The sequence below is a fragment of the Peromyscus leucopus genome, chromosome 13, assembly GCF_004664715.2.
Source record: "Peromyscus leucopus breed LL Stock chromosome 13, UCI_PerLeu_2.1, whole genome shotgun sequence".
Classification (NCBI taxonomy): domain Eukaryota; kingdom Metazoa; phylum Chordata; class Mammalia; order Rodentia; family Cricetidae; genus Peromyscus; species Peromyscus leucopus.
In genome coordinates this window covers 18,186,404-18,202,632 of record NC_051074.1, presented here as the reverse complement: position 1 = coordinate 18,202,632, position 16,229 = coordinate 18,186,404, and the positions used below count along the sequence as shown (strand labels likewise).

At 41.9% G+C, this 16,229-nt stretch overlaps 1 protein-coding gene across 2 annotated transcripts in view; it reads left to right on the top strand.

Moving 5' to 3' along the window:
* Positions 1 to 8,199, top strand: part of Efna5 (ephrin A5) — a 281,144-nt gene extending 272,945 nt beyond the window's left edge. The window contains exons 4-5 of one of the 2 annotated variants that reach the window (XM_028874007.2): positions 116 to 196; positions 5,530 to 8,199. In XM_028874007.2, the coding sequence (XP_028729840.1) occupies positions 116 to 196; positions 5,530 to 5,651 (203 nt within the window). In that variant the 3' untranslated portion in view covers positions 5,652 to 8,199. The remainder of the gene's footprint in view (positions 1 to 115; positions 197 to 5,529) is intronic. The other variant, XM_028874008.2, reaches the window with a different exon arrangement.
* The last annotated feature ends 8,030 nt before the right edge of the window (positions 8,200 to 16,229 follow it).

Here is a 16,229-nt window from a genome sequence, read left to right as displayed (position 1 = left end):
CAATCTCTACATCCATAAAAGGAAACAATAGAGAGAAAGAAAAAAAAAAAAAGAAATGGGAGTTTGAAGGTGTCTTCACTAACATATTTGGCTGTTATCTCTATTTTTGTTATAGATAGCTGTATGAAAACTATAGGTGTTCATGACCGTGTTTTCGATGTTAACGACAAAGTAGAAAATTCATTAGAACCAGCAGGTTAGTATGCTTAGAGAATCTCTCCTTAACCAACGCATCTACCTCTGGACGCTTCCGTACTGTTTTTTTCCTTTCTTCCTCTCTGCATGTGTGCATGCTCCAGCCGTTTCTGCTTTTGCCCATTGCTGGCCGCCTGCTAATATGACTTACCTCCTACCTCATTCTCCCAGTATCTTTGTGTAGTGCATGCTAGATGGAATACGACTTTTCTTTCTCAGACGGGGGTCTCACTGGACGCAGTATTCTAATATGGAAACCCTACCCAAAAAATACTAAAATCTCACTGCCTTTTACCACATCCTCAGGGCGTGTTGGTGGACCACTGACTATAAAGGCCAGTTTTCAAACAAGACAGAAAATATTTCTCTTGTACATGTTTATGAAACTTCGTTCTTTTCCTTTTTTTTTTTAAATCGTATCTGAATCCGTGGATAAAAGTAGTAAAACCACTGCCCCAAACACTGACTCAACATCTTTAGTTCTCTCCAGAAATGTATGTGCATCAATGAAACCGATCTGAAAAATTGTATTTCATTTCAGTATTATTTATCCGGTTATTGATAGCAGTTTGGCCTGGAGACATATAATTGTGCTGCCACCACAAATATACACAGCAGCCCCTTGGGCCAGGAGCAAGCTTTGAGGACTAAGACAAAATAAGTTTTAAAGATATATATATATTTTTTTTTTTCTACTACTGATGTTCCTACTCAGACTTCCCCGTCAGTGTGAAAAAAGTAGAGGCCGCAAGAATATTCATTCATTTAACCACTTACAGTGTAGCCTACTGTAGATAGTGTAGACTGGGACAAGCCATTTATTTGCTTATAAATTTCATCTCAATGCAACCAGACCCGTTGTGGTGGGTAGCAGGTCTCTAGCCACTCCGTGGAGGACCCTGTCTTCCTTTAGTCCACCCACCTATGTAGATCTTAACAGTTTTCTTTATCCATCTCCCTCATGACCGTCTTAGAGCTAAAGAGAAATAAAATCATTTCCTCTTCACAAAGAGATTGAGCCCCCTTATGTAAATGATAAGGTTCCGTTTGTTCTGTTTTTTGTTTTTGTTTTTTTTTTTTTCTTTTTTGTAGGACTTTTTTTTCCTTACGGTTCTAGGAACTAAAGGGCGTTACAGTCCCCTTCATCCTTGGAGTATTGTCCTAGGGATAACAGTGAATGAGCCTTAGGGAAACATACCCTGAGTAAGTGCCCTGTCTCCGTAGGTACAGCGTTAGCCCTGTAGCTGGCTGCCTGGAAGAGTTAGGGGTTTCCTAAGCACTCTAGTCTTTTTTGAGGCAGGCATCTCTCACCCAGAGTGCAAATGAGAGGTGTGTACAAGTAGCTTTCAGAGGCCTTAGTGGCTCCCCCGGGATCAGTTCCCCACCACCACCCCTGCTTTAGAAAGTAGCAAGAAGTGAGTGCTGACATGGAGGCATTTTAATTGTGTCCTGAAAAACTGGAAGCATTACTGTGACTTTTCAAGGCACCAGACTTCAAGCTTGAGGATATGACTACCATAGGGACAACAAGTTAAACAGGAGCTCTTTCAAAACCACAGAATTTACATTCTTCTTCCCATGGCCAAGGAATCCTGCCCAAGCTACTCAGCTTGTCAGACTTAATATCCTTAGCTCCCAATGTTAGGATAATAGGAGTAGGCTCTTCCCTCTACTAGAGGTATAGATGTTCAGAGAAAACACTTAACTCCTAGTTTCACTAGGAAGTCATGACTAGAATGAGCAACAGGTTAAGTCTGTTGTAAACTTGCTCAGGACTATAGTTTTGATATATATTTCCCATGATCATATTTCCTAGGTAAAGCCAATCACCTCTCTAGTGAGGAGGAGCCTCTCTAGAGTCTCAAGGGATTTCATGTTTTGGTTTTTCTTTTTCTTTCTTTCTTTTTTTCTGGTAATGAAGAAGAACACTGAAGACTATTCTGTTACTAAGGAAGTCAACTTTGAATTCAACTAATGATAAAATGGAAATGTTAAGAACTCTCCTACAGAAGCATTCGTCAGTGTCTTCTAAGACACAAGGTCTTTCTCACACAGAACTTGGAATTCGCAGTGGCCCCAAATCAGTGAACATATACCTGATAGAAGTTTGAAAAGCTTAGCAGAATGTAGTTTAGTGTGTGTGTGTGTGTGTGTGTGTGTGTGTGTGTGTGTGTGTGTGTGTGTGTGAAGAGATTGCTGGCAAGTGTCCTCACTAACATGGTAAGAGGGAGTTGAGCCTCAGTGCCTGGCAGTATGAATATGGTAACAGATTTGAGTGTTTCTCCTTATTTCCTAGAAAATTAGTCAGTCACACTTGAAGTTGTTTACTGCTGTGTTGACTGTTGAATTTAAGAAATGATCTCCTTTAGCCAACCCTAGATGTACATACGGGCTCTAGAGAGCCAGTGAGTCTGAAAGGATTCTACTGCATGTTCTCAGCCATGTGTACTAATTCACCTGTCTATGGAATGCATTTGTCTTTTTTTGTTTGCTTGCACACTCTGCCTGCCAGTTTCCTACCTTCAGGGATGCAGGATGATCTCAGGGCAGACATATGCCACATTACATGCTCCAAAATACCATTAGTGTTCTCAGTTAACCACTGAAACCCCTGTGTGGTGGAATCCTATCACAAAGAGGCAAGGCTCGATTTGGCTTCTAAAGAGGAACTTTTTCTTCCACCAAGCCACACTCATTATTACAAGTACTGATAATCTCTCCTATGTAGGTTTAATTTCCATTCGGGTAGATTTTACTTGGGAATTTCAACTTAGCATTCTGAAATTTCCCCAAGTTATCTAGATGATAACCAGTTTCTCATTAACTGCCATGGGTAAGGGGTATGGGTGAGGGAGGTGATGTATAGAATTCCCCATCAGAGACTGTTTTAATCAAAGCATAACTTGTAGAATCCTGACTGGTCAACACCATGTTGTAGAAACAAAAGCATGCAGTGTATTTTCCCATTTGAGGGAAACACAGGAGAGTGAGACTCTCCCCAGTAAGAAAAAGTACCCTTATGATGATATGCCCAGTAGGTGCATACACATGAGGTTAAAGGAATGGACCACACCGCTCACAGAAGTGCTAATGCCAGAGGTGATCCAGGATGCAAGATTTGAAAGGTGCAATCAGACTTACACTTCACTTAGAAGGAAACCAATGTCTTCCTTCTTGTGAACATCAGTTATTCTGCGAGGTTCTTTCACTGTGCCTTGTGCTGAGTGAGTGTGGAATAGTGGCTACCCTTTGCTGAGCCCCTGAAATTGGTGGGAAGCAGGGGAGCACAGCTTGGCATACTTGCCCGGAGTACAGAAAGGCAGCGTGGGTATCCTTAAACAATATATTTCCAAGCTTCACAAGGTGAAAGATTGAGTAATGGGTTATTGAGAAAAGGGTGGAGAAGAACCCCAGTAGGTGATGTAATTTTGGGTGTATAAATATAAGTGATGTTTCCAAATGAGCTGTGGAATCCTCAGGGTTTATGGTTCTTTTATAATTAAGCCTGAAGTGCTCCATTGTTTTGATTGACACCATATTGGTGCTCTTAAGAATGTGATTTGGATTTTAATTTCAGGGCTATTAAGGGCCTTTACTTCTGCCTCCTGTTAACTACAGATTTAATTAATGCATTAGCAAGGCTGAAAAGAGTAAAGAAAAGATGAGGGCCCGCACATACTGGGCTACACTGTGTGGGATTTGCCTTCCCATTCTTGCTTCCTAACCTTTTCTAGTCTCCTAAGCCAAAAGCAATCTATCCAGGTTTGCTCAAGTCCAGGGAAGGAGAAGAAATTAAACAAAGGGCTGTAGGCTCCTAGATGAAGACCTGCTGAAATAGGAGCCCTCCGGGGCAGAAGACTTAATTCTGAGAAGTCATGTTTCTTAGTTCACATGGGACATGAATGAGATGAACAGAAACTTCCAAAAAGTGTGAGCCAAAAAAAAAAAAAAAAAAGAGAGAGAGAGAGAGAGAGAGAGAGAGAGAGAGAGAGAGAGAGAGAGAGAGAGAGATCCCTTTAGGACAAATAATAGAATGTGTGACTCACCCCTGTAAGAAAAAGGACCCTTAATGTGACGTGTGTAGAAGATGACTCACATGAGGTTAAAATAATGGGCAATTAATCTATTAGGAGACACCCAGTGGGTCAGTGGAGGATGTTAGGGATTGTCTTGAGGGGTCTACCTAATTGAGGACAATTACTGGTGTCTCACTTGTTACTGTTCTCTCTGATTAACCAGTCATCAAATCCCGAGTAGCAATTCTTGTGTTCCCATGGGAAGTCCCCCTGATGCTGAAATGAAATCTGCTCAGAGGCCAACTGTCAGCTCCAGAAACATGTTCAGAGGTCATCTGGGCTAAAAGCATAAGCTAGGCCAGATGGGAGGAAGGAGATGGGCCACATTAGAGAATAGCATGGCTCATGGGCAAGCCTCCAATCTATCTTTGGGCACTAATTACTGCAAAGTTCCCATTTCGAAGTTAAGCCTGTTAATCATGCAGATCAGGGAGGCTATCCAAAGTCAGAGGCAGCCTCGTAGAACACTTTATAGCTAAATAAAAGAAGCTTAACTCACTTAATCCATTTTATTTAGAGGAAAATTTGCATCCACACTGATAATTTATGTGCCAAGCTTCAGCCTGATAAAAATAAGAATAGTCAAGTTCAAGTAATTTAATCTGGGAGATGCAGGGCCCGTAATGGAAATAGCACCATAATTGATTCCTAATTGTAGGCAGCCCAGTGGGTACAGGATTTCTGAAGTTTACTGGGTATTATATATAGTTTATTTAAAATACTGTTGTTTTGGCATTTAATTTTTCACATTTGAAAATGCGTGTAGGCACCGAACCACCAAACATTCAACACTAATCCTGTGAAATGCCTAAAACGAAAGAAATGAGCAGCCCCGTCTGCTTAACCACTAATATGCCCACATAACTCTCTCTCCTTCCCCTCCAGTACATGGCTTTCCTCCCCACGGCCCTGCAGACTTAGAGGGACCTTTCCTACCTTAGCAAGTTTTGTGCAAAGTACATCTGACTGGTAGCAAAGTCAAAAGGAGCTTATGCAGCAAATATTATACTGGTTGCACAGTTCCCCCCCCCCAATTTTAAGAGAGAGTATAAATATTGTGAAGGAAGTCCAATTTCCCCTGCCTCTCCTTTGTTTGCTGTAAATAATGAGTGATTATGCAGACATGAAAGTCAATGGTGCCACAGGGTTCATTACCCTACTTTGCAGAGGGTGGCGAGGTCTGCTAACAGCAGGCTGCTGCAAGAGAGTTATTAAGGATGTGAAATCTCATTGGAATGTGTGCTTTCTGTTTGAACAGATGACACCGTACATGAGTCAGCCGAGCCATCCCGCGGCGAGAACGCGGCACAAACGCCCAGGATCCCCAGCCGCCTTTTGGCAATCCTACTCTTGCTCCTGGCGATGCTTTTGACATTATAGCACCGTCTCCTCTCGTCACCTGTCATGGAAAACATCAGGGTCTTGGAACACCAGAGATCCACCTAACTGCTCATCCCAAGAAGGGACTTGTTATTGGTTTTTGGCAGATGTCAGATTTTTTTTTTTGTTTTGTTTTCTTTCCTCCAGCCTGATTTCTAAGCAACAACCTGGGGTTGTTGGGGGCTAAACTAGTCACTGCCCTCCTTCGCCACGCCCCATCCCCAGCCCTGGTCCTTGACTTCTCTCACCCCTTCCAGATTAAATGGACTCCAGATGAAAATGCCAAATTGTCAGTAGTGGGGCTTCCCCCCCTGTGCGTTCTCCTCCAGAACTCACCGCTGTAAGCTCAGGGTGTCGACGACGGTATGCAGATAAGGAAGAATTGTGGCCGATGCTGCCAGCCGTGGCCTGGCTGAGAGGGTGTCCCTCTCCTACAGTACTTATGCCTTCTCGAATTAAGGACAGGAAGGTGATTGTGTGGAGCATTATGTTGGCATGTCAGGTCCAGAGGGGCAGAATTAAGCTGAGACATACTAGTGCACCATATCCTCTAGGACTGTAGGAATGAGCAGGCTTCTCAAAGGTTCAGATACTAGTTTTTGTTTTTATCAGATATGACTGTCTTAAAGCGTTCTTGCCAGCAAAACGTGTGCTGTGTCGAAGAAGCTTTTTTTCTCCCAGAAGGAGGGTTGGATGCAGGGATGCTAATGCAGAAGAAGTGTATATTGAGAAAACTATCTGTTGCTGGGGGTGTGAGTGCCTCTAACTTTTTAGTGACTGGGCAGCGCACACCTGATTTTTTTTTTCCTTTGAATACAGATCACCATGGTGCTACAACTTTTCTTTTTCTTTTTAGGAGCTCAAAGAGGCATTTTTATGAATAAAGTGACCTTCCCCGAGGCTGACAAGCCAGGGTTGATGAGTAGAGAGTGGAATAGCTTTGGCTGCTCCTCTGGGGACAATGTGTAGAAAGGAAGGAAGTCCTGTGGCCAGAGGAGATGCGATTTGGCTTTGCTGGAGCTCCCGTGTGCTGTGGCCTTTCCCCTACTCCCACCCCGATGCCCATGGTCTGCTCCATGCTCCGTGATCACAGGGGACTCAGACACAAACCTTGTCACCAGGAGAGTCAGTCAGCACTACTTGGGAGGGCTAAAGGGAAATTTGGAATAGAAATTCCAAAGTTTGGAATAAAAATTCAAGCATTGATTTTTTTATATTCTTTCCCTTTCTGACACAGCCTAAAGCGTAGGGGGAAACATGTGTTTATCTGTGGGAGATAAACAAGATGGAGTCCCAAAGACTTTGACAAAATATTTTTTTAAAAAATCCACTAGAATAGAAAATACATTATTTAGATATACTTTATGCTGAGAGTGAGTATATATGCTTGTCCTATTTAAACTTGTGAGAAAAAGTGGTATCCCTTGATACATTTAGAAACATGGGGGTTATCTTGTTTCATAGTTAGGGTTGGGGCAGAAGGAGAATGGACACAGGATGACCCTGTTTAAAGAACCTTAGCATGGCCAAGGAGGTGGTCCCAGCTGATGACCAGGAAACATAAGCTGTGGGGTTTCTCCTGGTGGGGTGTCATGAACTCTAAATCCCAAAACCTAGACAGGGAAAAGTGTCAGCCCAATAGGAAGGTGATCTAGCCTTGTTTTGCTATTGCACGACATCAATAGAAACCATGCCTTTGTAAACAAGCAAGTCAGTAAATGCAATGATCATGTAATGTGGAAAATTGAAAGCATTCCAGAAAAAAAAAAAAGGATTTTTTATATATTCGTTTTTAAGATATATATGAAAAAAAAAAAGGAGTTCACATTATAGATGGACTTCATGAATCAGAAATTGCTTAGAATTGTGAGTAGTTTCAAATTAGAAAAATATGTGAATGGAAGGCAGCTGTGAACGTACTGCACCCTAGAGAGTTGTACACACATTGGAATGTGAGCTGGGCTTACCTGGTCCCTTTGGAGTGGAGACAGCTGGAGTCTGCTCTTGCTTGAACCATCTGAGTGGGGTTGCCAGCCTCAAAGATGTTGTCAGTTTCTTTCTCCACCATCTAAGACTTCTCTGGAGTGGCCGAGTCTCATCACAGAAGGCACCCACCGTTTCACTGATACAAAACTTCAAAGCATTGGATTCCTTTACCTTTATTTATATGCTCGACACTCTCAGTAATATCCAGGTATCTTCTGTTTATTAATAGTTACAGGTTTGTGGGTTTTAGTGGGGTTTCAGGAAGGGGACAAAAAATCCCTTCTAAGATGGATTGATAGAACCAAAATAATAATGCATGTACTACAACCAAGGACACCAAGTGATCCTGTAATAATTCCAGTTAGTCCTAAGGGCATTAGCAGTTCTAATGTCGTTTTAGAAATGGTGAATTCTGTGGTTCTTCTAGCATTTGTCTCTAACAAATGATGAAATAATTACTCATGGCCCTCTCTGCCACTGTCTCTCATCTTTCACTGTGCAATTAGACCCTTTTACGTCACTGTCATTGCCGCCACAGATTACGTTAAAAAAAAAAAAAAAAGCAGAACTATCCACACCAGTAGACAATATGCTTTTCTACCTGTAAGTGACATAATCATAGCTAACGCACTTGTGTGGCGTTTTCAAGACGATTGGTGCCAGGCAGTTTTGATCTTGTCCAGAAAGCGCTGGTGGCCTTTTGTGGTGTTGTTACAATCCTCTGTGGGCTTAGGATGTCTGTGCATCTTGGTAGTGGGTTTAACTTTAAAAACAATTCAAGAGCATGAAGGGAAGCCTTGGAGTCCCCCTCAGCCCCAGTTGGTCAAACCCCGGCGACCTTTGCCCTTGGTTGCCAAGGCCTTTGCAAAGTGAAGCAGGGAATAAAGATCTGTCTGTTTAGTGGATACTGTGTATCCTTTAATAGACCAGGTAACAGTCCGTGGTAGTTTTAGACTATTGTTTTGTACTGTACTTTCTTGGGTGGCAGAGGAAAGAAAAGTTAAAATGTTAAAAAAAGAAAAAACAACAAAAAAAAAAAAACAAAAAAAACAACTGCGTTCTTTAATTCTGTATTATTAGCAACCTCTGTTGTATATAGTGTTTGATAATAAAGTATTAATTTGATTCTTATGTCTTTTGTAAGTGAGAACAATAGACTTTCAGGATACAAAACATGCATTGAGGCTTTGAAACATCCAATGTATACATGGCTGAGAAGTCACGTGACTGGAACACTGCTCCATACTGGACTCATGTGATCATTGCCCACTCAAACCTTACAGCTCCATCGCCTTGGGACCGAAACAACAGGACTGCTTTGATGGATACTTTGTCCTCAGTGTTTCCTAGGTCTGATGTGGAGCTCTGTGGCCCTTTCCCCGACCCCAAGCATGTGGTTTGAAGAGGTTTAGAGAACTCTGGTTCTGTGTTTTGGTTTGGTTTTCTGTTTGTCATCTCCCCCCCCCCCCCCCAGGAAGTCTTGTCAGCATCCAGTGCGGCTCAGACTCAGGATGGTTGCAGGCCAGTCCCTTTAGGAAGGCTCAGTGGGGCCGGTTTCCTCTCTGTGTCCTTGTGCAAGGAAGAGTCACAGTACCTGTGGGCGTTCAGGGACTCTGTTTTTCTCCTGTGCCTTAGCAACGGCTGCAGCCATTTTTATTCGTTTCACGAACTTAGGAAAACCGTTTTCAACTCCTCCTTTTCCATTCATTGCTCTCAGAGCTGTGGTCACCAGCTTTTCTTTGGAAAACTGCCTCCACCAACACCCCCGTTTGCCTGCCCCCCTTTCTCTCTTTTTTTCCCCTTGCCTTCCTCCTGCATTTTGTTGCGCCCCCAGAGCCGTGAATGGGCAGGTCTGTCTCTGGTTTGGCATCACTGAGTTGTTCCCATGCATTTGCCCCAGAGCTGCTCGGATGTGAGACAAATCTCCCTACAATGGACTCGCTCCCATTGTTTGTACAGTGTAATAGATGCTGGCATGTTGGAGGTTACCCATGAGTCAAAGTCCGTTCTCCATGCTTCCTCTTGACACCCCATTGAAGCCACTCATTGTCTGTGCGTCTGGGTGTGAAGTCCAGCTCCATGTGACCCTGTGCTTGTACTCCCTGCTTCGCAGTCCTTTGCACTTTCATCGAGTGCTGTTTTGAAATGCTGACATTATATAAACGTAAAAGAAAATGTAACAAAAAAAAAATTAAAACACACACATGCAAATCCATACGATCTGTATTTGTATATACACGTGTCCTTACAAGTATACCTAAATAAAAATTAAAGATTTTCATCCTTTTAATTGGATCCCTCCTTCTCCTTTCTTCCTTGAATGACGCCTTAATTTTAGGGACTAATTGTACTTACTCTACTGATTTTTAAAAATACCTCTATGGGCAGGAAAGATAATATGACAAATGCAAGAGAAGGTATGGGAAGATCCAAGAAGGCAGGGTAAAACGAGGCACATTTATTCTGGTGAGAAAATGATGCAGTTTCGGCCTTGTCTGTATTTGAGCCTTAAAACAGGCACTATGACGAGCCTTGCACCCTACGTGACGTAGGTACATCAGGAGTATACACATTCTGTTTTTTATTACTCATATTTTTCTATCCCGCCAAGAAAAAGGCCAACTAAGCATTTTTCTAGCAGCCATCTTCCACTTTAGAAGAAGCACTAGAAGTAATCCTTTCTGTACAGCCAAAACCTCGATTCTCATCATCAAGGAAGAATTAACTTACATGGTATGACCATGGCAAATGGCATGGTATCTCTAGGACTCTGTTTACTTATCCGAATGTGAAGACATTGTAGACATGACTTGTCGCTGTCCTTTTACTTTTTTGCCCATTGGGCAGTGTACAGCCTACTTTGCAGCTGAGTGATAAGTATTTTTGTCTTTGAGGAATACATTGATAAAAAAAAGACAGTTACAAAATTCCATCTGTAGAGTGAAAACCAGCAAATACATGACATAATAGATACCTCATGTGCTTCATAACTTGGCTTTAATGATCTGATATTCATATTATGCCCACAGAGACCTTCCTACTGTAATTGTTTGGTGGGGCACTAAACACTAATAATTTAGTGTAACTTTTTTTGTAACCAAGAGTGGCAGTATTATACAATGAAAAACAACACACATTGTTTATAACAAGATGAACTGGACTACGTATGTGACATTTCTAACCAGAACAGCATCACATTATCATTGCCATCTTCTCCATCATCCTCCAAAGCATTGAAGCAATCATGACATTGTTTTCAGTCTGTGCTGTGGGGAATGATCTTCACAGTCTGGACCTTCAAATTCTACAACGTGAGGCCAACTTTACATGGAAACTTAGCAATAATAGTGTATAGGTAAGAGTGTAAAATTTAGGTCTTTATGCCATGCACAAAAAGGTAGATTTTTTTTTAATTTTGTTTTGTGTATTGAGTGGGTGAGGAAAGTTGGGAATTTTAAGATTAGAAACTCTAAGGAAATCATCTAAACAATAGTCAAAATGAGATTAGAATTGTGTTACCAAATTGAAAAGCCACTTTAGGCTTTTAAGAGAGATGAGGTTATGAAGTGACTTTTCATGGTTGCCATAAAGCTGCCTATGGACATGAGAGAACCCAAAGACAATTATGAGTGTTGCTAAATGCATTTTGAATATGTTGGTCTACAGAAATTGTCATTTCTTCCCCTGAGGATATAGGGGCAGTGAAAGAGATGACAATTTCAGATTCCACTTTATAGAAATCTTACAGCTCCTCCTGAATCCAAGGTTATGTCTACATTAAACAGTCCAGATTCTCAGTGAAGGTAGAGGCTACGCTCACATGGCACACACACAAACATGGCACACAAGCATACACACACATGGTTAAGGGAGCTAAGCACAGGATGAAATCTGCAGACTGATGGGCAATTTGATCATAGCTGTGAGCTTCCGATGAGGAGACTGTTCTCAGCAGAGTGCTAGCCACACTAATGATAAAGCAAGCTGGAGCAGATCCGATGGGCCATTGCACAGTGTCACAGGAACCTCACTTAGTTTTGGCAACAACACATTTGGAATTTGTGGTCATCCCAGGTGCTGAAAATAAAGTATCACAGGGGACATTTAGTATCTAGTTTGCCATGTGTTTTGTGAATAAAACACATATGTATTAGAATCTCAGATCTCATAGGAATACATAGTAAATATAGGTGCTATAAAAATTCAAGTATTTCTGAGAAATGGTTCATTGATCACAACAGTTCCATGGGAACTGTTTGCAAAACAGCTTCTTAGAGATTTTTTTTTTTTTTTTTTGCAAATCTTAGTTTCATGTTCAGCTAATAATATCACAATCCTTTAAGAAAGAACGGTAAAACTGCTGTGGAAAGCATTCTGTTGTCCCTTTGGAAAAGAGATATTCCAAAAATCATAAATAACTAATCAGACCAGTATTGTCTGTCAGTTTTTAGTGTGATACATTCCATTTTATTAAGTTGTTCCTTGGCTAATACATGCATGTGCCTATTTTTAAGATGGAGCTATTACGGCTTGACTCTGAGTGGTGAAGCTGTATTACTTCTGTCCCTTGCTTAAAATACAGACAATAAGGGAATGCCTCGGATTTAAGAAGATGAAGAAAAAGATGGGGAATTTGCATTGTACAGGAAACCATCAAAGGCTTTACCAAATGTGTAGTTAGTGTGCAGACTCATGAAAAACTTAGTACCTAGTTACAAATCCTGGGTTCACTGTGCAAATAGTATTTCCAGGTCAGCCTTCACTCTCCTTCCTGCTTCCAAGCAGAATGCAGGTTTTTGTTTTTGTTTTTTTCCCCTTTCATGTGGCATTTCTGGACTCACTCCTTAGGACCAAGGAGAAGAAATAGTAATAGTGGCCTCATGTTCAACCTGCCCCAACATAAGGAATCATTTGTTATCTTCATCACAGGTTGCTGCTCTCTTTTCAAAGGCCTCTGCACACACTGAAAGGGAAGCATGATTTCATTGCTTATATAAAATATCCCCCTGTTCATTCTGAGCATGCTATGAGCTCTGCCATATTGCAGCCAATGGCAGCACTATTAGTACCAAAGCTGAAGGCCAGTGAATGATAGGAAAAGAAAGAAAAGAAAAGAAAAGAAAAGAGAAAAGCAATCCCTGCTAGTTTCTCTTCTTGTCATTTGCTGAGAGCTTTTGGTTTTTTGTTGTTATGGTTTTGTTTGGTTTGGTTGGTCTTTAGTTGAACAGGAGGGGTGTGTGTGTGTGTGTGTGTGTGTGTGTGTGTGTGTGTGTGTGTGTGCCATCCATGAGAGAACCCTTCCTAACCACAGGCCACATCATAAGAGCTGAGACAAAGACACCAACCGGTGCCAGAGCTAAAGCAGGGGGATCAGCAGACCTGACCGACCATTTGGTGTAAAAGCACCACCTCAAGGATGCTGTCAATCAATGTTAATCAGAAGAATTCAATCTAGTGGGTGGTTCTCTGAGTCAATAATGCGCTTTGAAATACCCTGGATTTCCATCGTGATTATTCAAGCAAGAACTTCATGTTACTTGGTAACACACGGATGCTTGTCAATCCTGTCAAGAACACAAAGAGAGGGACAGGGGAAAAACATCTCAAAGAGATATGACAATGGGAAAATAGAACAAAATATTTTTGCCTGCTGTTTTGTTCACAAGTACCAGGTGCTTCCTCAAACTGCATGTACATGGGTTTGAAATATGGGCACCCACTGCCATTTTCTTTGCCTTAAACCCATGAAACAACACCCCAAAACAAGAGAAAGAACAAGTTTATTTCCACACACATCCCTGAAAGTGAATTTTATCATCACTCTTTTTTTGTGTGTCTGTTCAAAGCCTGCTTTTTTTTTTCTTCTTTGACCCCTTCCATGTGCTAGGAAAGGCCCTGTGATTTGTGTAGCAGAGTGTGACAAGTACCTCCTCTGAAATATGTGTTCTGCTTTACTAGATCGAGACACATTTTCTACAGCAGAGAGAACAGGACAATCTGTGTCTTTCTTTATTTTTTACTAAAGACAGTGTGCCAGCCCGAAAGCCGACTCCATTTATTTCTCCTGCGGGGAGCCGGCGTGTTCCTTCTGGAAGATGCAGGTACTTAAAATAGTAATAGGCTTTGTGGTTTATAGAGAGTATTTCATCCCGAGATCTCAAAGGCATGAAGAATAAAATATAAACCAATGGCTCTTTCCAGCAAGCTTGGAAGAATTAACTGGAAAGGGTGGGTTGTCATCTCCCCTCCCTAGAGGAACAGAGCCCTGCAAACTGCTTTACCCAGGTAGCTCTGGGAAAGAAGGACAAGAAAGTTCACCTAGGATTTGGACAGGGGTCCCAGTCTGTTACTCCCCATCCCTAAGAACTTAAAAGCCAGGGCTGAAAGAAAAACAAATGACATGTTTATCCCTTTTTAAAGGAAATTTCCAAAGCCCTGCAATCGGGAGAAAGGGACTGGGCAGCTTTCCAAATACTTTTTATTTGTGAGTCAGTGGTTTACCACAGAAGTTTACTCTTCAATGTAACTTTCTTCTCTAATTTCTCAAGTCATCACATGCCCTTAGGATGTATTCAAATTTATCTCTAAAAGTTGGGAAACGTTTAATTAATCCTAGGTATCTAGACAGAATTCAGGACTCATGTAGAAATCAATATCTGGATACACAAGAGCTGTATATAAAACACTGTAGTGTTTTTATGAAACCACAGGCATCCTCCTGCATACTGTAAATCATATCTATACTCCTTACAATAGCTAACGCAATGTAAGTGCTCTGTAAATAGTTCTTGTGCTGTGTGGGAATAATGACAAGCAAAAAGTCTGCATTGTTAGTACAGATGCATTTCCAAACAGTGGCTGGTTGAATGCATAGGTGCCAAACCTGAGGAGAAGGGAAAACCAACTCTACTCTGTACTGTCACTTCCTTCAGGTGTTTGCCCCACCACCACCACCACCACCACCCCATCATACCACATAAACACACTCAGACTTTTTTACATTCTCTAGTTTTATGTATTCATAGCAGCTTTTTTTTATCGAGGCATTGTCTGTTCTGAGCAATGTGGCATTTGAAAGGACACTGGGAATCATGTTAGACATATTTGAAATCAGTCTGATAACATCTAGAGCCATAGGGCAAAAATGTGGCAGTTAAAAGAAATCATGCTGGGGGACAGCCAGCCAAGCACGACAATATTCACATATCTGACCACACTGTAGAGACTTCCCAGAGCTCAGCTGCACAGGGAAACCATCTGCTCTGGCAGAAGCATCACTTGGCATTAGGGACCCTTGGTGTCTTTCCTTCAATTATGCTTATTCCCTACCCAGAGAGTGACCCAATGTTCCAAGGCCATTATTAGAATTAACCTCTTTTGACTGGTGTAGCTGGCGCGGCATGGAAGTGTATGACTCTGAGGCTGAAGGACTAGAGCCCATACCTTCAAAAGTCTAACCAGTGTGCAATTAAAGATTCTTCAGAGATGACCAAAATTCTTCTTAGTTTAGGAATTCCTTATATTCTCATTCTTCAGGGTTCCATTAGTCTGGACTTGGAGCTGGCATAAATTGCACACCCTTGGTTCACTTCTGGTTCTGATTTTGAGGTTACCATGAATTAGAGTGGGGCCTCCATTCTGAGTGGTTTCTGCCTTTCCTTAGACCCTGTCAGTATTCAACAAAGCGAGTTAATCTCCCTGATAAGTGGCAGCTCTGCCCCTTGTAACTGGCATGGAATCAATTTTTTTTTAACTTGACTTGAAAGGTGAAGAGAGGATCAGGAATTCAGTACTAGCAAGTGCATTCATTAGCAAACTGAACCAGTTTTCGCTGGAATCTGTTTGGCTGTCCTCATCTTAGTCTACCCTACCTGCCCCCCCAACCCCAACCCCCTTGCTGCCTCTGTCTCTCTTCCTTTTATCATCGATCCTGCCCACAAGACTTATTGTGTACTCAGTCTACTGGGAACATCAGCCTCCTTTACTTGGCTATTCAAAGCAGACACACATACCATACTTCTCTGGCCCAATTCTGACAGCACCATGGAAAGAGAAAGTTAGGCTCTCCTGCTATTGACAAACACCCCGTAGAATGAGATGAAGAAGCAGAAGACAGACATGAAATAAGCAAAGGTAACTGACATAATGACAACAAGTTACATAAACATAATCTTCCAGAGGCAGTGTCCCAAACTGTAGCACAAATGTTAGAAGGTCTTGTTAGTAAAATCAAACCTGAGGCCAGTTATTGGGGTGAATGCTGGAAGATCAGAGAAACAGAACAAGCCACAGCTGCCTCCTCAGCTGATCCTGTTTCCTCAGACTGGAAGCCTCTGAGTCCTCATCTGGAATGAATCTCAACTGAACTGCTGCTCAAAAGCCTAAAAGCTTAACCAGCCCCAGTTTCTGATTTTCACGCCTTATATATGTTTCTGCTTTCTGCCATCACTACATGGGATTAAAGGCTCACTCCTTGGGATTAAAGGTGTGAGTCACCATGCCTGGCTGTTTCCAGTGTGGCTTTAAACTCACAGAGATCCAGATGGATCTCTGCCTCCCAAGTGATAGGATTAAAGGTGTGTGTGCCACCAC